This window comes from Heptranchias perlo, chromosome 23, assembly GCF_035084215.1.
Source record: "Heptranchias perlo isolate sHepPer1 chromosome 23, sHepPer1.hap1, whole genome shotgun sequence".
NCBI lineage: Eukaryota > Metazoa > Chordata > Chondrichthyes > Hexanchiformes > Hexanchidae > Heptranchias > Heptranchias perlo.
In genome coordinates, this window is record NC_090347.1 from 31,195,647 (window position 1) to 31,217,824 (window position 22,178).

The 22,178-nt window shown below is 42.0% G+C and overlaps 1 protein-coding gene across 1 annotated transcript in view; it reads left to right on the plus strand.

Annotated features, from left to right (window-relative positions):
- The window catches only part of LOC137341227 (ras-related protein Rab-40B), a 71,268-nt gene that overhangs the window by 35,086 nt on the left and 14,004 nt on the right, over positions 1-22,178 (plus strand). Inside the window, exons 2-3 of the mRNA XM_068004298.1 lie at positions 4,610-4,670; positions 15,473-15,533. Of these exons, the coding sequence (XP_067860399.1) occupies positions 4,610-4,670; positions 15,473-15,533 (122 nt within the window). The remainder of the gene's footprint in view (positions 1-4,609; positions 4,671-15,472; positions 15,534-22,178) is intronic.

Here is a 22,178-nt window from a genome sequence, read left to right on the forward strand (position 1 = left end):
AGCTTTCCACATACAAAACTTTTGCAGGAACCTGATATGATTAGGTGGAAAATTGAAATTACTGCTCTGCTTTGCAGTTTTAAAATATGCAATGAATAGAAACCAAGCCAGGCCACTGTTCCACGTTTCCTAGAAACTAACTGAAAGGCTGAGGAGCAAGTTGCCACCTATGCTCTAGGCCACAGGACACCTATGGCCTGGCAACCTGTACAGAGAAAGGAAACACATGGGAATAGAGCGATGTCACACCTTCATTTAAAAAAAAATTTAAGCACAAGAAAAAGTGAAAAGCTTTTAGAATTACCACATAGCACAATTTCCTGTGTGTTCCAAATCCATTCAAGCCTTTCCTTTTCAGGTGCTTGGTATCTGAACAGTAGAAATATTGCTGTCCTCAAGCTCCAGTGTTCCTTTTCCAAGACTCATTTGCACTTTAGTTGAATACTATGTTTTAGGTACCTGTATATGGATTACAGCAATAAATGGAAATTTTAAAGAAAAATGATTAGGCATAAATTATAGATTTTAATTGAGGCGTTTAGACAGCAGAGCAAGAAATATTTTAACGTTTAATTATTCCTGAGTAAATAAATTACTGTGTTCAGATTGGGCTAGGTGCTGTACTTTCAAACCTGACAAGCATATATTCCCATGTGATGTTGTGCACTAACATTAGGCAGTTATGATGCACATAAATGCTTACATACTTGTTACAATACTGAAACAGACCATTCAGCCCAACCAGTCTGTCAATGTTTACCTTCCAAATAATTCTAATCACATTTACCTACCTTGTCCTTGTAAGCCTTCAACCCCTTTTCCTTCATCTACCTATCCACTTTTAGCTTGAATGTTAAGTTTCAGCCTCAACCACCAACCCTGAAAGTGAATTCCACCATCTCTCAATTCTGTCTGAAGTTTTTCCTGCTCTTTCTTCTAAATCTCTTCTATTTACTGAGCAAAATTAGTAGAGTAGCAAAGTCATGGATCACACCTAAAGTTCCCTACATGGTGAATTTTATCATTATGGAGATGGAGAAAAGGACCCCACAAAGTGGGAGTTAGTAAAAAGGTAAAACTGGAATGAAAGTAAAAAATATTTTTCACTTCATGTTTAGAATTAAATCAGTTATATTTCCAGGCAGATTATTAAAAACTATTAAAAATAGAGTTAAGTAGCTTTGAAGAAATCATAACAATTAAGCTGTGGTTCATTTGTTTTGGTCCTATAGATTTGCTGGGGCATATTGGTATTTTTAATAAAACTGCTAAAGTTGTACCCTTAATAGTATAAGGGCTTAATAGAATATATGTGAATGTACATTTATATGCATAATAGTGTTATAAAATGCATGAGTAATAGCTTCATAAAATGTGAATGTACTTTCTTGAGAACCCAATTTTAAAAAAACTACTAAATAGCTTAATGTTGGCACTGGGCCTAGCAGTTCTCCAGACAAATTGGTTAAAGTTTGACTGTTACTTTTGTGCCCAAAGTAATCAAGCAATATCCAAGTACTGGAAAAGTGTGGACAAAGGGGGTTTGCTTTGAAGTACTTGCAGAGATTTGCAGCTAAATGAGGTCACAGTATTAGCCATGTGGTCTTTAGTTGGTACCAACCTTTGTCTCAAGCTCACCGATTTCATAGTTAAGTGCAGCAATGTGTAACTCCACCATTAGTAAATAACAGTAAGGCCAGACTGTAAAAGGAACAGTTCAGAATAACAGCAAAAGGCGAATGTGGATGAAAAACTAAGGAACACAATTTAACATAAGCCTTGTGACAAAAATTCAGAAACAAACCACTAAATTACAAAAAAAATCCTTTTTAACATCACATGACCATTTACCAGGACTCTCAACCACCATTGCTTTTCCAGAATTGGTGCATGTGCCTTAACCTCCAGCCCCCTTACGTTTAGGTGGTTTACAACTGTTGCAGTGAAGACACACTAGGATAAGGTGCCTGTGGATATTCGTAAATGAAATGGTTTCTTTACCTACATCTTGGAATTGCTACTGTATTTCAAAAGTCTTTCCAAGTAATCAAGAGAAATCTTGGGTAGAACAATGGAGCTACTGTGAATCTTGAAAGTGACTACCAGGAACAAACTTTCTCTGGAAGCATAGTAAGGTTCTGCCACACACTATAGACACCACTGCAATGGATAATAGTGATATTAATTGGAACAGAAGCCTGGCTGTAAATAATGCAGTTTGAAAAAATGATATATGAATAAATTCAAGGCTGTTCATCTCGGTAGAATGATACATCGTTAAATAGTATCCCATAATTTTGGCACAAGGTTAGTAACCTAGCTATTGGATTATTAGTGAATTGGATGGCTTTCGGTGGTATATTAGTAAAATGCTTTTTCTATTAGTAAACCAGTATTTAGGTTTGGACAAATTCCACTCATGCGTGTGTGGACCATGCAACCTCTTGACCAAGGATGCTAAATTGGAAGTAGGAGATTAATATTGAGAAACAAAAAAGTCATCCTCAATTGTTTTAGAATGATTTTTAAATCAACATTTGAAAAATTAGTTCCACAGATGAATCAATTAGCATTTGCAACAGCAAACCATAGGGGTAGAGAAAATTGTCACAGAAAATGTACTATATTATTGGATCCGATTACCCCTACCCCATCACCATATTTTTGTTTTTTTTTCTCCTTTCCTCATCCTTGGAGAGCAAACCTTGGAGAGTTGAAGCAAATGAATGCAAACATTTAATTTAATAAATTAAAGCTCAAAATATGCATGCTTCTTAAATTCTGAAAGCCAATGATAAGTGTGTTTCTGTTTCAGCACTCAGCTATGCCTGCCAAACTAATCCTGCTTCACTAAAGCCAGCACCAAATGCATACCTTCTCCTTCATTGCTCCTTAATTTCTACATCACTTTTAATAATGGCAGATTTAGCTACCATTTAAATAACTAACTATAATTTTGTGGAACTAGTTAAAGGCACTAAGTGTTTTTAGTCTGGTTTATTTTTCTGTCCTCCTTTCAGGCTGTCCTGTGTCATGCAGCATTACATGCTCAAGCGGCAGGCAAGCAACCTGCTCCCAGATCTCTGCCTGTGCGACACTTAAATCAGCTGCCAAGACACAGGAGAGCAGCCTTGGATGACTCATTCTAATAATACTTCCTTGTGAAATAAAAACAGAAAATGATGGAAATATTCCGCAAGTCAGATAGCATCTGTGGAGAAAGAAACAGTTAATGTTTCAGGTCGATGACCTTTCTTGTGATCTTGGCTGAGGCCGGGAGTGTAGATGAACGTGAGGACGAACGAAAGGCAAACAGTTTTGAAGCATCAAACTGGTGCATCGTCAATAATACAATGTTGCTAACACAGTTTCACCTAAACATAATTGCATCATACACATTATTTGAAAGCAAGAAACCAAGTCTCTCCTTCATGAATCCTGAAAAATATTTTTGCTTCTAAATGAGTCTGTAATAATATGAATATTGAATGTTTCCAAAGAATGAAATGTGATTATCAAGCTGTTATTTGTGATCCCCCACATCAAAAAAAATTCTGTTAGTAACTGCCCACATTATTTGTGATCTTAATTGCTAAATTGTGACAGTAAAAATTGATCATAGTTGTTCATTTTGGGAAAAATCTATGCACAGTGTTTGAAATATTCAGTATAGACCTGGTGCATTGCTACTAGTTCAGCCACAGAAGCTCTGTGTGTGTGTGTGTGTGTGTGTGTGTGTGTGTGCGCGCCCCGCCCCCCGGAAAAAAACGTGTGTCTTTAATCAGCTACTTTGGCCTCAACACTGTCAGAAGACAGCTCCATCAGATGCGTGCACAGTAACTAGTAATTAATTGCACCTCAATGGTAACAGTGGTAAGAGAATATTACTTACACAATGCAGAAACCAATGATGTGTTCTAAACTTATACTTTAAACAAACCCCCAGTTCCAAAGGATTCATTCATTTCCAAATGGAAATTTAAGATATGTCTGTGAGTAATGGATTTCCTACTTGTCCAAATAGAACTGCTTTGTTTTTAAAAAGGGCCTGATCTTTATATTTTTCCTTGGTGTATAGTCTATAAAATATTTTGTGACTGATTTTTTTTTTTTGAAAAGATCTTCCAAAATTAAAAAAAGATTGTTAGAATTGTAAAGTTTATTTGGAATTTCTGAATTATAACAACCTACATTTATATAGCATTCCTCGTGCAAAAGAGAATCTCCAAGGGGCAGCAGGAGAGACTGAGAAGGAAATTTAAGAAATTTTGATAGGGAGAAGCTTTTGGGAGATTTTTAAAGACAGAGAGAGAGAGAGCTCTTCTAAAACCACTCTGCTTAGCTCTCTGTCCCTCAACAGGCAAACATGGTAGTGATTTCATACACAGCAGTGTTTCTCCCACCTCGTTTCCTGCCCCCCGCCCCCGCTCAAAACAACAGTGAGATTAATTATTTGTTAGTATCATTGGTTGAGGGAAGGTCCAGCTAGTCATGTTTGCAGCAAATAGCTCCTGTTTCTTTATTGATTATGTTGTTGAGTGTAGTATAACCAAACCCAATCCAGGTAAAAAGTTCTTCTGATAACACTTGTATTTTTCTTTCCTGACAGGTATTGATTACAAGACGACGACAATTCTGTTAGATGGACGTCGGGTGAAATTGCAACTCTGGTAGGTGCCTTGTAACAGTGTTGGGTAAAAGCTAATTCTTATATTTATCTTCTTCAGCATGAGGATTTGTGTCACACTCTAATCATCGCCTCAGTGTAATGAAGAGGTTTCCAAACATAGTAGAAGGAGAGGTGTTTCAGGAAGGAACTTTTTAAAGAAGTCAGCCGGGAATTTTTCCAGGCCTGGAATCTTGCCACATTGTAAGGACCTTTAAAGCCTGAGTAACCTTGTTCAACGTGATTGGAGAATTCAACAGAGCAGAGTTCTAGTCATGGCAAGTGGTGCTATACATTGCAATTCATAGAGCTCATAATGGAAATGACAAAATTCAGAGTTAATGTCAAAAGATCCCTTGAGGTCACCAAGTTCTACTCAAGGCATGGGAAGGAGTCGATCCCGTTTATCTCAATGCTCATAAAAACTTTCCAACAGCAAGTCCAATTCCACCTGGCCACCTAGAAAACATCAAAAATTTCTGAAGTCCAGCTCGCTTCATAAGTAAATTTTAACCTTTGAATCCATTCACTAAAATTGATCTTTCCACACAAAATGACCTTCATTTATCCTTCTCTGGGAGAGTGCTCTGTCCCAGGAGTACAGTTGAACTCCAGAAAGGAAGACAGACTTTCCTGAATCTCCTGCAGATCTCCCAAGAATGTAGACATTAAGTCGCCATCTACTAGACTCTTCTAGAAACTCCAGCAAACTCCAGACTCAAGTTTACTGGAGCATGCTGTACAAACTCTATTAAGCCAATTGACCAGGAGATACCCACAGAGACCAGGACTCAAGTCACTTCTTCAGTGGATTGGAGTAAACCGTAATGTTCAAAGAGGTTGAATTAAATTTACAGTACACATCCACAAAGGTAAGTTCCCCACTTCTGCAAGAAAGCAGCAAACATTCACCGAGGGGGTGAATTACTTCCTGAAAATTTATCTACTCTGGGATTTAGGACACTGTCAAAATCCCCAACCACTGTTGAACAAAGGAACGAAACTGACAAAGCAGTGTGAGGTGAAAGGGAGAGAATTGCTGTTCGCAGCATAGATATTAGGACGCCTAATGGACATGTTTGACAGACATGTAACTGCTCTGCTTGTTTACTGAAATACACATAATCGCAAAAGAGAGGTTTGAAAAAGCAGTGCTCGCCCCCTCAAACTTGGATGAGTGATGAGAAACAAAAATGAGTGGCTACTCCACTATGATGGAGCTTCTCACATTCCCTTTGGTCATGACGAGTAACCTACAGGAAGGCAATCTCAGTGTCTTCCTTTTTAAAAGATAGCAATCTATGTCAATTGACTAGGGAATTAATTCCCTTTTACATTAAGAAAAACCAAAGACATACAAAAGAAGAAAGTAATCTATAGTGTTCAGCAAAACCTAAGCAGCCCTTAAAGGGGCCACATTTTTGATCCTGGCACATGGTCGACACTGACAAAGCAGTCTCTGGTTGCCCCAAGTGCCGTAAGAATCGACCACATAACTAGGACAGGTATAGATGGCAGGTTCTCTTCCCTGAAGGACATAGTGAATGGATTCTTGCAACAATCAAGCAGCTTTCATGGTAATAATATTGTCCAGTAATTGTTGGATGCATATGACTAGCATTCGGGTACGTACCTTGAGCACATACCTGATAAGTTTTAGCCTTGAGCATTACAAGCCTTCGTCATTTTGAGATTAGGTAATTACAACTGGAGCTACCAGAAATATTTGAAGAATTCAATTACTTCAGATGACATTATAAACCCAAAATAGGGCTTTTTTTCCACTCTGGACAAACTGCAGTGCTGTGTCGCTTGAAAATATACATGACCAAAGGATGAATGAACTGCAAGAAAGACACTAAATTTTAGAACAAACACTTAAATAGGATTAATCTTGTACAGAATAATTGTAGATATGTATGGGTGAATTTTAAAATGTTTGTTTTAGGACTTCGTTCATTGGCGAGAACCTTAGTTTCTCAAGACAAGAGCTTCTATAAGTACTGGCTGCTGTGAAAGTCAGTGGTTTACTCGAGGCCCAGCAGTAGCAGCAGTCACTTTCATTATTTCTTTTTTTTAAGGCTGTAGTTGGAAAACAGATCAGATTGAGTTAGATCCTAATAACTGCTCCTATTTTTGTTGGGCAGCAGGTAATGGTAATGGAGGATACCTGCACCAGAGCCACTGGGAGTGGAGGAGACATGGGCTGGTCCTTGGGGTGGGGATCCCCTATCGGTACACAGCCGATGGGATGGCCCTGGGGTCTACCTACTTTTCTCCACCACATTCCTGGGCCATGGGAGCCTTCTCTTCGCCAAATTTTCCATGCTTCCCTCCCCCTCTGTTATTCTGCTGTAACCTTTTACACCTTCTTTTGTTTCCATCTTTTGTTTCTTTCCTTGTCCATTACCACCCACTTTTGCCTTGCACTGTAATTCCTTTTATCATTTAATTACTCCTGCCCTCCATCCTATCTCAGACCTTCCCCATTGTTCATTCTGCCCCACCCCGCTCCTTTTCCTAGCTCTGTACTTACTTAAAAACTGTTAATCTCTAACATCTTCCAGTTCTGATGAAAGGTCATCGACCTGAAACATTAACTCTTTCTCTCTCCACAGATGCTGTCTGACCTGCTAAGCTTTCCTGCATTTTCTATTTTTATTTCAGATTTGAGTTGGTTCCACTGTGTGCTTAAGTACTGCAGTGTTTTGTGTTTGCTTTAGATAGCTGCCTAGGGAACTATTTCTTTGATTGTGATGGTCAAAAGACTTTACAATATAGGGAAGGAAAGTTGCAGGCTGTGCAACGTCAGTGCATTATGGCACCAGGTTGCCAAGTATTTTGTTTGTATCTCAAAATATATGAGTAAAATAAGATATTTCTGCTAAAATATGGACACTGAAAATGAAACTCCTCTGTTTTGTTCATTAAATGCTCTAAAAAGGGCTGTTCAGAAAAAATAGTCCATGTACATCCTTATACAAAATAACAAAAAATGATTGGCAAAAAATAATTTTGTTTGTCAAACAAGACATTTATTTTTCAATGAGCTGATCAGTAAAAATCAACATAAACTGAATGATGTACTCTGAGCAACTAATTTTTGTATCTGCATTGAATCATTTAATTCTGTTCACTAAAAAATAAGATTACAATAGACAGCTCTGTTTAATTTCACAAACTATAGCTAAACTAGAGGGTCTGTGTGATGGGTATGTTATTCATTGTGTATTTTGTAAATGTATGTGTTTTTATGTACTTGGTTCAACATATATTGAGCAATAAATGGACCTGGTGGATTCAGTGCAAGCAAATCTCTTGGTCGCCTTGATTTTCACACATCTGTCAAAATTCTAATATTAGGAAATGTGCCAAAAACTCTAAACTGGATAAATTATACTTGGGGTGATTGAAAGGATTAGATGAAAAGGAAGAAATGAGCTCTGAACCTGAGGGGAGGGGTCTATTTTGTGGAATATTGATTTCTTCAGCTGAAAACTGAGACAACTGATAGAAATTGATGGTGTACAATAGGTACTTGTAAAGCATTACTCCAGGGAACTCTGAGATTTGAATATTAAATCCTTCTAGCTACTTCTGGCTTATTTTATACTTAAAAGATTTGCCTTGTGTCAGTGAAAACTGCAGCTTTTCTGTAACTTACCCCCTAGTAGACGGGGCTCCCATTACCAGCTCTGCACATGATCTGTGATCCTGAGAGGTGGTGAAATATGATTGTTGGTGAACTACTATCTTCTGGATGCAGTCGTGTTAATGCACTCTTCATACTCTTCAAATTTTGTTTGATAACACTCCTGTGAAGTGCCTTGGGACGTATTAACATCGTTTGCGTCCGCCCCTGCCTCAGCTCATCTGCTGTTGAAACCCTCATCCATGCCTTTGTTACCTCCTAGACTTGACTATTCCAATGCTCTCCTGGCTGGCCTCCCATCTTTCACCCTCCGTAAAGTTGACCTCATTCAAAACTCTGCTGCCCGTATCCTAACTCGCACCAAATCCTGTTCACCCATCACCCCTTCATCCGCTTACCTACATTGGCTCTTGGCCTGGGAATGCCTCATCCTTGTTTTCAAATCCCTCCATTGCCTTACCCCTCCCTATCTCTACCTATCCTCCAGCCCTACCACCCTCCGGGATCTCTGCTAAGGTACAAATGATAGGTCATATGTCGTGTGACATATTTCTCATCATGGGCATATCATCCAATTAGAATTAGATGCAAAACGTCACTTTCAGTGGAAAATGCCTAAAGTACCAAGAGTGAGCAGAGAGGCAGCAGAGTGGATCCAGAAGGATTTGCCAATTCACTACACTTTGAATTACACCAGCTCTCGAATGTAACTTGAGTAGAATATCCAAGTTAGGGGGTCTCCAGTTTGTAGGATTTGCATTGTTTTATCCATAATTATTTTCTGTATTTCCCTTCATATAACACTAATTGATTGCTGGAATGATCAGATAATCCTTCACAGACAAGAGATAATTAACGATATGGTAACCTCTCTATCTAATTATAACCAGGGAGAGAATCCTTCTCTGGTGCCTGGTAGCAGAAGTCAAATACTGTTCCCGTGATTTCCTATTATCTTAAGAAATAAACTGGGAGGTGGAGGGGGGAAATCAAATTTTCCTAATGTACTTCTCTATTCATTTCCATTTCTCAGTGAAGGAAAGGGGGGTGGATATTGGGGAAGGCTTTCCGGTTCCTGCAACTGGGACTACTGGTTCACCTGGATGCAGTGAATACAATCAGACAGGGAGTGCACACCCATAAGGGAGCCCACTTAATTTTTCATCCATTTTTTAAAAAATGGATTGAAAATCATTCAGGTTCTATTAGGGGCATACAATTCTCCCAGCTTGATTTTCCTGCATTCATAATGCCCAAGCAATTCAGTAGGGCCAGAAACAGGAAAATTTGCTTCATTATCTCATGATATACTTTACTTTTGGTGCCATGCATTATAATGTGATCCAAATTGTGATATTACCCTATCCATTGTAAATGTTTCCTTCTCTGCTACTGCCCCCTCCCTTTCAAAGTTGCCATCATCACTCCCTCCTCAAAAAAAACACCCTCGACCCCTCTGTAATTGCTAACTACAACCTCCTTTTCTTAACCAAAGTCCTTGAATGCGTTGTCATGTCCCAAATCCAAGCCCATCTTTCCCGCAGCTCTATGTTTGAATCTCTCCAAACAGGTTTCGACCCTTGCCACAGCACTGAAACAGACCGAATCAAAGTTACAAGTGAAATCCTCAGTGATTATTACTCTGTGTACTGAATGAGGAGGAATACTCTATTCCTCATTTTTATCGACCTCTCTGCAGCCTTTTACACGGTCAACCGCACAATTCACAACAGCAGGCTTCCACTTCATAAGCAAAAGGAAGGCCTTCACGTTCGACCATAAGACCAACTGGTTAATAAATGAGAATCCTGTGAGCTACATTCCGCTCCCCCCCCCCCCCCCCCCCCACCCTCCAAGGAGAGCTGGAGAAATACCTTGGGGCCAGAGATAGACCTATGGGCAGGGGTCGCAGAGGACATATGGTCAACAAAGCTCAGTTCATGGCACAAGGGCTTTAAAGAGATCAAACTTAAACCCACCCAAAAGTTTGTGATCTTAAAAACCCAAATAATCCCAAGGATTTACTACCACCTGATCCTAACTGAAGCTTCCCAGAACACACTTTTTAGGTTAATTATAAGTCGGTAAAGGAGATACTGCACCTCCCTAACGACATCTCTGACGGAATACTTTATGCAAGAAACAAAGACGGGGGTCTAGGCCTATCAAAATTGGAGATCCAAATCCCTTCCACGATCATCCGGGAACTTGAATCCCTGGAAAACTCCAACGGTGCAGTCATCCATCCAATACTTTGGGGAAAACAATTGCACTAAAGTCGAAAGGTTTAGGAACCTGAGAGCCCTCAAGGAGGTCGAAGAATTCCTAAAAAACCGAGTGAAGCCAGGTGATCACTGAAGGCAGGGACCAACAAGACCTGCCACCCATCCCAGAGGAGGAAGAATTGGATATCTGAGCAGAATACGCCAGTCCACCCAGAAAGAGAGAAAAAACTAGGAATAGGTATGCGGAATGGAGACAGTGGGAGTTCACTAAATGGGCAAACCTCTAATGCCAAGGCTCCATCATAAAGTATTACCATAATGATAGAATGTCAAACTCCTGGACGAATATATATCACAGAATGGAACAGTCCCTATTCATAAAGGGACCCTACTAGATGTACCCTTGCATACGGCTGATCAAACGTGACCAAAACATGTAGGAGATGCGAGCTGGCAAACGAATCACTTGAACACATAGCAGGAAGGTGCTTATCAGTAAAGAACGCACAATTCGAGTGTCATAATAAAATCCTGGAGAAACTGAAAGATCAAGAGTCCAAGTGCGGTTGGACCTCGTACCTAGAACCCTGGATCAAAACACCAGACTGGACGCTGCGGAAGCCCGACATAATTTTCAAGAAAGGGCAGAAGGTGGCAGTTGCCGACATCACAATCAGGTATGAAGACAATAACAAGGCGCTCGAGAAGGCCTGGGCTGAGAAGTGCGAAAAATACCAACATCTCGTACCCCAAATTAAAGAACTGACTAATGGCACTACATTCAAATTCTTCTGCTTTGTTATAGGAGCAAGAGGGAAATGGCTGGAAAAGAATAACGCCCTCGTGGAATCCCTCAATTTTTGAAACAAATATCCAGACTCCCACGAATGCTCACCCTGGAAATCTTACAAATACTCAGCGACACGTAACCTGTGGTATACTGTCTGTTTCTTCGGTTAGGTTCGTACCTCCAACTGAACCAGTCAAAAATCTCAACAAACATCACATGGTGATATAGGTAACGAGGGCCCAAGGGAACCATGAACGATGATTTCACGGTTCGATCCCTTAAAAAGGCAAGACCCAATGCTTGGTGGCGTACAAGGCATTACCACACTCCTCCTCCTGCCAGCAGCAGGCCGGCCCCAACCAATCCCCCTACCAACACCCACTGCCCATCCCTGTAGCACAGTCAGATATGACGACGTGGACGAGTCATGTAAAGACTCGAAAAAGGCACTTATTTAATGGAACCTAGGGCGTGAGATGTTGGTATTTTTCGCACTTCTCAGCCCAGGCCTTCTCGAGCGCCTTGTTACTGTCTCCATACCTGATTGTGACGTCGAACCCGCCACCAATTCTTCTCCTCTGTTGTCCAGTTGAGTGGGATCGCCCTCGTTTGGTTCCACTCTTGCCTAGCAAATCATAGCCGGAGCATCTCTAGAAATGGCTTCTCCTCCCACCCTATTACCTCTAAAGTTCTCCAGGGGTCTGTCCTTGGCTGCTTCCTCTTCCTCATCTACATGCTGCCCATGGCGACATCATCCGAAGGCATGGGATCAAGTTGTACATGTACGCCAACAACGCGCAGATCTACCTCTCCATTGCCTGTCTCGACTCCTTCACTGTCTTTGTGTTGTTCATTGTAAACAATTTTACAACACCAAGTTATCGTCCAACGATTTTATTTGAAATTTACAAGCTTTCGGAGGCTTCCTCCTTCCTCAGGTAAATGTCAGGAACTCCTCGAAGCCTACGCATTTATAAATCACAGAACAATACATGGTGATTACAGATAGTCTTTGCAACTGCCCGTTGCCAAGGCAATCACCGTGTTCAGACAGAGAGGTGTTACCTACAGAGCCCCTGAATATACAGTCAACAAAAAAAAACAAGCAGAAAAAAAAACAGAGAGAGGCAGAAACATCCAGAAGGCAGAGAAAGCCAGCAAATGACCCATTATATTAAAAACAGATAGCTTTTGTTCGCTGGTGGGCTTACGTGTAGCATGACATGAACCCAAGATCCCGGTTGAGTCCGTCCTCATGGGTGCGGAACTTGGCTATCAATTTCTGCTCGACGATTTTGCGTTGTCATGTGTCTCGAAGGCCGCCTTGGAGTACGCTCACCTGAAGGTCGGTGGCTGAATGTCCCTGACTGCTGAAGTGTTCCCCGACTGGGAGGGAACCCTCCTGTCTGGCGATTGTTGCGCGGTGTCCGTTCATCCGTTGTCGCAGCGTCTGCATGGTCTCGCCAATGTACCATGCTCTGGGGCATCCTTTCCTGCAACGTATGAGGTAGACAACGTTGGCCGAGTCACAGGAGTGTGAACCATGCACCTGGTGGGTGGTGTCCTCTCGTGTGATGGTGGTATCTGTGTCGATGATCTGGCATGTCTTGCAGAGGTTACCGTGGCAGGGTTGTGTGGTGTCGTGGACGCTGTTCTCCTGAAAGCTGGGTAATTTGCTGCGAACGATAGTCTGTTTGAGGTTGGGTGGCTGTTTAAAGGCGAGTAGTAGAGGTGTGCGGATGGCCATAGCGAGGTGTTCGTCGTCATTGATGACATGTTGAAGGCTGCGGAGAACATGGCATAGTTTCTCCGCTCCGGGGAAGTACTGGACGACGAAGGGTACTCTGTTGGTTGCGTCCCGTGTTAGTCTTCTGAGGAGGTCTATGCGATTTTTCGCTGTGGCCCGTCGGAACTGTCGATCGATGAGTCGAGCGTCATATCCCGTTCTTACCAGGGCGTCTTTCAGCGTCTGTAAGTGTCCATCGCGTTCCTCCTCATCTGAGCAGACCCTGTGTATTGGCAGGGCCTGTCCATAGGGGATGGCCTCTTTGACGTGGTTAGGGTGGAAGCTGGAAAAGTGGAGCATCGTGAGGTTGTCCGTGGGCTTGCGGTAGAGTGAGGTGCTGAGGTGCCCGTCTTTGATGGAGATTCTTGTGTCCAAGAAAGAAACTGATTCTGAGGAGTAGTCCATGGTGAGCTTGATGGTGGGATGGAACTTGTTGATGTTATCGTGTAGTCTCTTTAGTGATTCTTCGCCGTGGGTCCATAGAAAGAAAATGTCGTCGATGTATCTGGTGTATAGCGTTGGTTGGAGGTCCTGTGCAGTGAAGAAGTCCTGCTCGAACTTGTGCATGAAAATGTTGGCATATTGGGGTGCAAATTTGGTCCCCATGGCTGTTCCGTGTGTTTGGGTAAAGAACTGGTTATCGAAGGTGAAGACATTGTGATCCAGGATGAAGCGGATGAGTTGTAGGATGGCGTCTGGAGATTGGCTGTTGTTGGTGTTGAGTATTGATGCTGTCGCAGCATTTGTGTTGTTCAGACTGCTTGTCTGACATTCAGTCTTGAACAAGATGCAATTTCCTCCAATTGACATTGGTCCCCTCCTTACTGATTCCATCCCCCTCCCTAGCCGCTATCTTATTCTCGCCTTCACAAAGACCACCTATTTCCATCTCCGTAACTTCACCCATCTCTACCCTGCCTCAGCAAATCTGCCGAAACCCTCATCTATGTCTTTGCCACTTCTAGAATCAACTATTCCGATGCTCTCCTGGCTAGCCTCCCATCCTCCATAAACTTCAACTCATCCAAAACTTTGTTGTCCGTCCCCTCGCCTCCACCACCATCCACTCACCCATTAGCCCTGTGCTCACTGACCTATGTTGGCTCCCAGTCTCCTATCGCCTCAAATTTCTAATTCTTTGCCTCGTATTTAAATGCCTTCATGACCTCATTCCTCCCGATCTCTGTAACCTTCTCCAGCCCTACAAGTCTCCAAGAACTCTGCATTCCTCCAACTCTGGACTCTTGTGCATCCTCCACTCGTTTTGCCCCACCAATGGCAGCCGTGCCTTCAGCCATCAAGGCTCCAAGCTCTGGAATTCCCTCCTTAAGTCTCTCTGTCTCTCCACCTCCCAATCCCCCTTTTAAGATCCTCCTAAAACTACCTCTTTGATCAAACTTTTAGTCACCCACCTAATATCTCCTCCTTTTGGCTCTGTGTTGATTTTATTTTGTCTGATTACACTTCTGTCAAGTGCCATGGGATGTTTTTATATGTTAAAAGCAAGTTGTTGGTGGTGTTATGGAAGACTGAAAAAAAATTGCCCCAGATATTTCAGGCTGTCTTCTCGTCCTCGTAGCCCCCCCCCCCCTCAAACTACACTGCCACATACAATGGAAAATCTTTCACAATCTCTGTCAAAATACTTTCAAGGTAACAAAGGGATTCTGAACAAGATGCTGCGGAAGTGTGTTCATCTTGCATTCCATATCTTATACTTGCATTCCCTATTTTAGATTTATAAGGATGTTGCCAGGGCTGGAGAATTTTAGCTATGGGAAAAGAATGGATAGGCTGGGGATGATACCTTTGGAACAAAGGAGGCTGAGGGGAAATTTAATTGAGGTAGATAAAATGATGATGGGACTAGATAGAGTAGATAGGTAGGACCTATTTCCCTTAGCAGAGGGGGCAGTGACCAGGGAGCATAGATTTAAAGTAATTGGTAGAAGGATTAGAGGGGAGCAGAGGAGAAATTTTTTCACCCAGAGGGTGGTGGGGGTCTGGAACTCACTGCCTGAAAGGGTGGTAGAAGCAGAAACCCTCAACTCATTTTAAAAATACTTGGATATGCACTTGAAGTGCCGTAACCTACAGGGCTACGGACCAAGTGCTAGAATGTGGGATTAAGCTGGATAGCTCTTTTTCGGCCGGCACGGATACGATGGGCCAAATGGCCTTCTTCTATGCCATAACTTTCGATGATTCTATGATTATACTTGCAAGTCTGACCCTGTACATTCTGTACATGTGATTCTCTTCCATTTTCTGATGATGGCTGTGTTCTCTCTGTTTTACGGATTTTTTTTCAAACTGGAATAGTTCATGTTTTACTGTTTCTTTTTATCTTCAGGGATACATCTGGGCAGGGCAGGTTCTGCACCATCTTCCGTTCCTATTCTCGAGGAGCCCAGGTAAAACAAAAACACTACAATTTCATTTATTTTAAAATTAAAACATGTATTATTTAATACATTGGGCTGGTTGTCTTCACAAGGATAGTCATTTTATCCACTAAAATAATGCATTTACAAATATTACATAATTAATTTTTGAATTGGGAGGTAGAAGAGCAGATAGTCATTTCTGAGAAATACATCAATTCAAAAAAGGTAGTTATGTCCATCCTGTGAATAGTAGTTGCTCGGCATGCAAATGTTTCCTTAAAAGTGCTTGGTTTTTGATTTTGGGCTGGGAGTGGCATCATTATTTATGTGACACATTTGGGTTTGACTAAGGACTCTGGAATGTCCAGAAGTACTTCAGAATGTGTTTACCGTGCATGAAACTCTCTTCCTGTTAAATGAACAGGAATATAGATTCACACAAATTAGTCCTTCATGACTTTGGCTTAGCCTATTATTGCCAGCTTAGCGACAGCTTGAACATACTGTGGTCGTGTACATTTCAATTGAAATAGTGGTATGCAGGTTCATTTGTCACTTTCGTCAGTGAACTCAGGGTTACGGTGTAGCTGCTACATATTAGTGTGCATGAACTGGTTCATTGAAGATTTCATGTTCCTATTCATGACATAATTTCATTCAGTGTAATGTGACAATAGTCTAATAGAAAACCCAGACGTTCCAGTTTGAAAAAATATTGTTACCTTGATCCTGTTTCTTTTGGGCATACAGTACATTTTTGCTATAGTATTCTTCAGCTACATTTGTGGCTTCTCTGTTCCCTATTATCTCATTGCAATTTATAAATCAGATGTTAATTTCTTAGTGGTGCGCTGTATCACTACAGGTAATAAAGAATTGTCTCCGTGCCTCATGAGGTCAGCTTGCACATGTACGCCGACAACGCCCAGCTCTAATTCTTCACCACTTCCCATGACACCTCCCTGCTTTCGTGCTGTCAGACAGCTTGTTGGATGGCAAGTCTTTGAGTCACAGCTTCCACAGCTGGGAACACTGAAGACATCATCTTCGGCTATCACCACAAACTTCACCCATTTCTGACTAACTGTGGGAGCACTGCATTGTTGGAGATGCTGTCTTTTGGAGCACCTTCTGCTTGCTCAGTTGAGTGCAAAAGATCCCACGGCACTATTCAAAGGTGATCAGGGGAGTTCTTCAGGCCAACATTAATCCTAATTCTGCCCTCATGCGCATCCCTAATTTTCATCGTTCCACCATTGGTGGCTGTGCCTTCGGCTGCCTAGGCCATAAGCTTTGGAATTCTCTACCTGAACCTCTCCGGCTCTCTACCTCTCTCTCCTCCTTTTAAGCCGTTCTTCAAAACCTGTCTCATTGACCAAGCTTTTGGTCACCTGTCCTAATATCTCTTTGTATGGCTCGGTGTCAAACTTTTTCTGCTAACGTTCCTGTGAAGCGTCTTGGGATATTTTTACTACATTTAAAGGTGCTACATAAATGCAAGTTATTGTTATTGTATTGCTCTGTTGATTTTTGTTTATGACTCAGAATTTTGGATGTCTGCTCGCCTCTTGTCCAACTCCAGTATTATTTAATACATTCACAAATGTGTCTTCTGCAATCCCATCTGATCACTGCACGTCAGCTGAGGCACGTTCTCAATTTTGGATCCTTGGCAGTTAGGGGAGAGAAAAAAGAGAAAAAGTATTTATTGACGAGTAATGAAAGAAGGTAATGTTATAATAATGCAGATTGAAGAGGGGGGTTTGGCAAAGGCTGGGAATCGAGTCATACGTATGCAGTGAGAATTCTTTTTTTATTTACAGTTTTAAATTTTCCTATGTAGGCCTCCCAATTCCATTCTGTAATTGCCTGATCTATCTCCAGAGGAAAGTAATGAGATCCCCTGGATGATGCTGCCTCACTTAATTTAGGTTGATAGCAGATAGAGTGCTGAAAACGTCATATATTTGTATACTCAATTACTAACCTAAATCACTAAAGATTACTTTATATTTGAAGTGTTGAAACACTATTTGGTCAGATTGTGTAAGTTCTGTTTCAAAGTACTAGATATTATACTCTGGTTGTCGCAAACATTCTGTTTTTCCAAGCTAAAGCTATATTGGAAGAGAAGATGTCAACCTTGGCTCAGTGGCTGCTCTCTTGCCTCTGAGTCAGGAGGTTGTGGGTTCAAGTCTCACTCCAGAGACTCGAGCACATAATCTCGGCTGACACTTCACTGCAGTACTGAGGACGTGCTGCACTGTCGGAGGTGCTTTCTTTTGGATGAAACGTTAAACTGAGGCCCTCTCTGCCCACTCAGGTGGAGGTAAAAAATCCCATGGCACTTTTTGAAGAGCAAGGGAATTATCCTGGCCAACACTTATCCCTCAAACAACATTGCTAAAACAGATTATCTGGTCATTTGTTTCATTGCTGTTGGTGGGATCTTGCTGTGTGCAAATTGACTGTTGCGTTTCCCTTCATTACATTACACTACACTTCAAAAAAAAAATGTATTTCATTGTCTGCAAAACGCTTTGGGTCGTCCTGCAGTTGTGAAAGGTGCTAAATAATAAATACAAACTGCTTCCTTCCTCCCTCCCTCTTCTGCCCCATGCAGTGTTAAATCAAGGGATCCCTTCAATCTCCTGAGCACATTTTTAAACTTATCCTGATTTAAATGTTTAGAGAATACAGATGCTCTCACCCAGGCTGCCTAAATGTTTATATTTTAACCCTTGTGAGAGGATCTCTGTGCATGCGCTTGCGTATAAGTACACATATGTAGAACTGTCTCCTGAGCACGAGAATTTCAGCTGGAGCGAGGCAGAAACTGGTTTCAGACTTGCAGCTGGAGCATAATTTAATCAAATTGAGCAATCTTAAATCGGTTTATAGTGCGCACTATTATGTCGCACAAAACTGTCCACAATTCAACAGCTCACTTGGGGGATGGGCGACATGATTGGCAGATGTGAGTAAAATAGCTGTCACACTGATGCAGTAAGAGATAATATTTTGAATTTGGGGTTACGGTGCATTATGGACACCATGTAGACTCATGCAACCCATGCTGGGAGTGCTCCACACTGGCACTGGGTGAAAAAAGTAGGAATATCTTTATTATTGCCAGCACTAATGTTCATGGCCCTGTTGAGCAGAAAGTCACCTAAAAAAAATTAGCCATATTTACATAGAATTTACAGCATAGAAACAGGCCATTCAGCCCAACTAGCTTTGCCTTAAATGCATCTATGCTATTCGCCTCAACTGCTCCATGTGGTAGCAAGTTCCATATTCTAAACACTCACTGTCATAGAGTCATAGAGTTATACAGCACGGATAGAGGCCCTTCGGCCCATCGTGTCCGCGCCGGCCATCAGCCCTGTCTACTCTAATCCCATATTCCAGCATTTGGTCCGTAGCCTTGTATGCTATGGCATTTCAAGTGCTCATCCAAATGCTTCTTGAATGTTGTGAGGGTTCCTGCCTCCACAACCCTTTCAGGCAGTGAGTTCCAGACTCCAACCACCCTCTGGGTGAAAAAGTTCTTTCTCAAATCCCCTCTAAACCTCCCGCCTTTTACCTTGAATCTATGTCCCCTTGTTATAGAACCCTCAACGAAGGGAAAAAGCTCCTTAGTATCCATCCTATCTGTGCCCCTCATAATTTTGTACACCTCAATCATGTCCCCCCTCAGCCTCCTCTGCTCCAAGGAAAACAAACCCAATCTTCCCAGTCTCTCTTCATAGCTGAAGCGCTCCAGCCCTGGTAACATCCTGGTGAATCTCCTCTGCACCCTCTCCAAAGCGATCACATCCTTCCTGTAGTGTGGCGACCAGAACTGCACACAGTACTCCAGCTGTGGCCTAACCAGTGTTTTATACAGCTCCATCATAACCTCCTTGCTCTTATATTCTATGCCTCGGCTAATAAAGGCAAGTATCCCATATGCCTTCTTTACCACCTTATCTACCTGTTCCGCCGCCTTCAGGGATCTGTGAACTTGAACACCAAGATCCCTCTGACCCTCTGTCTTGCCTAGGGTCCTCCCATTCATTGTGTATTCCCTTGCCTTGTTAGTCCCTCCAAAGTGCATCACCTCGCACTTTTCCGGGTTAAATTCCATTTGCCACTGTTCCGCCCATCTGACCAACCCATCTATATCGTCCTGCAGACTGAGGCTATCCTCCTCGCTATTTACCACCCTACCAATCTTTGTATCATCAACGAACTTACTGATCATACCTTTTACATTCATATCCAAGTCATTAATGTAGACCACAAACAGCAAGGGACCCAGCACCGATCCCTGTGGTACCCCACTGGCCACAGGCTTCCAGTCACAAAAACAACCTTCGGCCATCACCCTCTGCCTTCTGCCACTAAGCCAGTTTTGTATCCAAAGTGCCAAGGCACCCTGGATTCCATGGGCTCGTACCTTCTTGACCAGTCTCCTGTGGGGGACTTTATCGAAGGCCTTACTGAAATCCATGTATACCACATCCACTGCGTTACCCTCATCCACACGCCTAGTCACCCCCTCAAAAAATTCAATCAAATTAGTCAGGCATGATCTTCCCTTGACAAAGCCATGTTGACTATCCCTGATTAATCCTTGCTTCTCCAAGTGGAGACTAATTTTGTCCTTCAGAATTTTTTCCAATAATTTTCCTACCACTGATGTTAGGCTCACTGGCCTGTAGTTCCCCGGTTTTTCCCTACTCCCCTTCTTGAATAATGGTATTACATTAGCGGTTCTCCAGTCCTCTGGCACATCCCCTGTGGCCAGAGAGGTTCTGAATATATGTGTCAGAGCCCCCGCAATCTCCTCCTTTGCCTCACACAGTAGCCTGGGATACATTTCGTCCGGGCCTGGGGATTTATCCATTTTTAGGCCTGCTAAAACCGCCAATACCTCCTCCCGCTCGATGTTAATATGTTCGAGTATATCACAGTCCCCCTGCCGTATTTCTATGTCTACATCGTCCTTCTCCATAGTGAAAACAGATGCAAAAAATTCATTTAGAACCCCTCCTACATCTGCCGGCTCCACACACAGATTGCCATTTTTGTCCCTAATGGGCCCTATTTTTTCCCTAGTCATCCTCTTACCCTTAATATACTTATAAAACATCTTAGGATTTTCCTTTATTTTGCTCGCCAGTGTTATTTCATGGCCCCTCCTTGATCTCCTAATTTCTTTTTTAAGTATCCCCCTGCACTTTTTGTACTCCTCTAGGGCTTCCTCCGTCTTTAGCCTTTTGTATCTGCCAAAAGCCCTCCTTTTTTTCCTAATCCATTCTCGTATATCCCCTGACATCCAAGGTTCCCTGGAGTTCTTGGAACCACCCTTGACCTTTACGGGAACATGTTGCCATTGTATGGTCTCAATCTCCCTTCTGAAAGACTCCCATTGCTCCGATGCGGATTTTCCTACAAGCAGCTGATCCCAGTCCATTTTGGCCAGATCCTGCCTTATCCTATTAAAATCAGCCTTCCCTGGGTAAAGACGTTTCTCTTGAATTCCTTATTGGATTTATTATTTGACTATCTTATATTTATGACCTCTAGTTCTGGACTCCCTACAAGTGGAAACATCTTCTCTACATCTACCCTATCAAACTCTTTCAGAATTTTAAAGACCTTTATTAGGTAACCCCTCAGCCTTCTCTTTTCTAGAGAAAACAGCCCCAGCCTGTTCGGTCTTTCCTGATAGTTATAAGTGATCTTATTAGAAACTGAATTTTATCCAAAACTTAAAAGTGCAGAAAACTTTAGGTAATTGTGTATTCAATTTCTAATCTAAACCGCTAAACACTACATTACATTTACCCAATGTTGAAACATTATTTCATCCGATAGCATAAGTTGTATTTTAAAGTACCTGATATTATACTCTGGTTGTCACAAACATCCTGTGGTCCAAGCTATCTATTTTGGTAGCGAAGCTCAGTTACAGACCTATGCTCTGTGTACTGATGGATTTGTAATTTATTTACTTATATTTCATAATAACTTAGTTTAAAGATGCAAATCTTATTTTTTTTTTGTGTTAGTGGCTGTCCCTTCGCTTTCATACACAGATTGATTAATTTATAAATTGGACAGAATATTTTCTAAAAGGACCAAAAGCCTTATATGTTGCTACTTATCAAAACATTGACTATCTCATGAAAGTCTAGGAATTTAAACTCCTTTCCAAAATAATTCTTTTTTTTTATTCGTTCATGGGATGTAGGCGTTGCTGGCAAGGCCGGCATTTATTGCCCATCCCTAATTGCCCTTGAGAAGGTGAGCCGCCTTCTTGAACCACTGCAGTCCTTGTGAAGGTTCTCCCGCAATGCTGTTGGGAAGGGAGTTCCAGGATTTTGACCCAGCGATGATGAAGGAACGGCGATATATTTCCAAGTCTGGATGGTGTGTGACTTGGAGGGGAATGTGCAAGTGGTGTTGTTCCCATGTGCATTCTGTCCTTGTCCTTCTAGGTGGTAGAGGTCGCGGGTTTGGGAGGTGCTGTCAAAGAAGCCTTGGCGAGTTGCTGCAGTGCATCCTGTGGATGGTACACACTGCAGCCACAGTGCACCGGTGGTGAAGGGAGTGAATGTTTAGGGTGGTGGATGGGATGCCAATCAAGCGGGCTGCTTTGTCCTGGATGGTGTCGAGCTT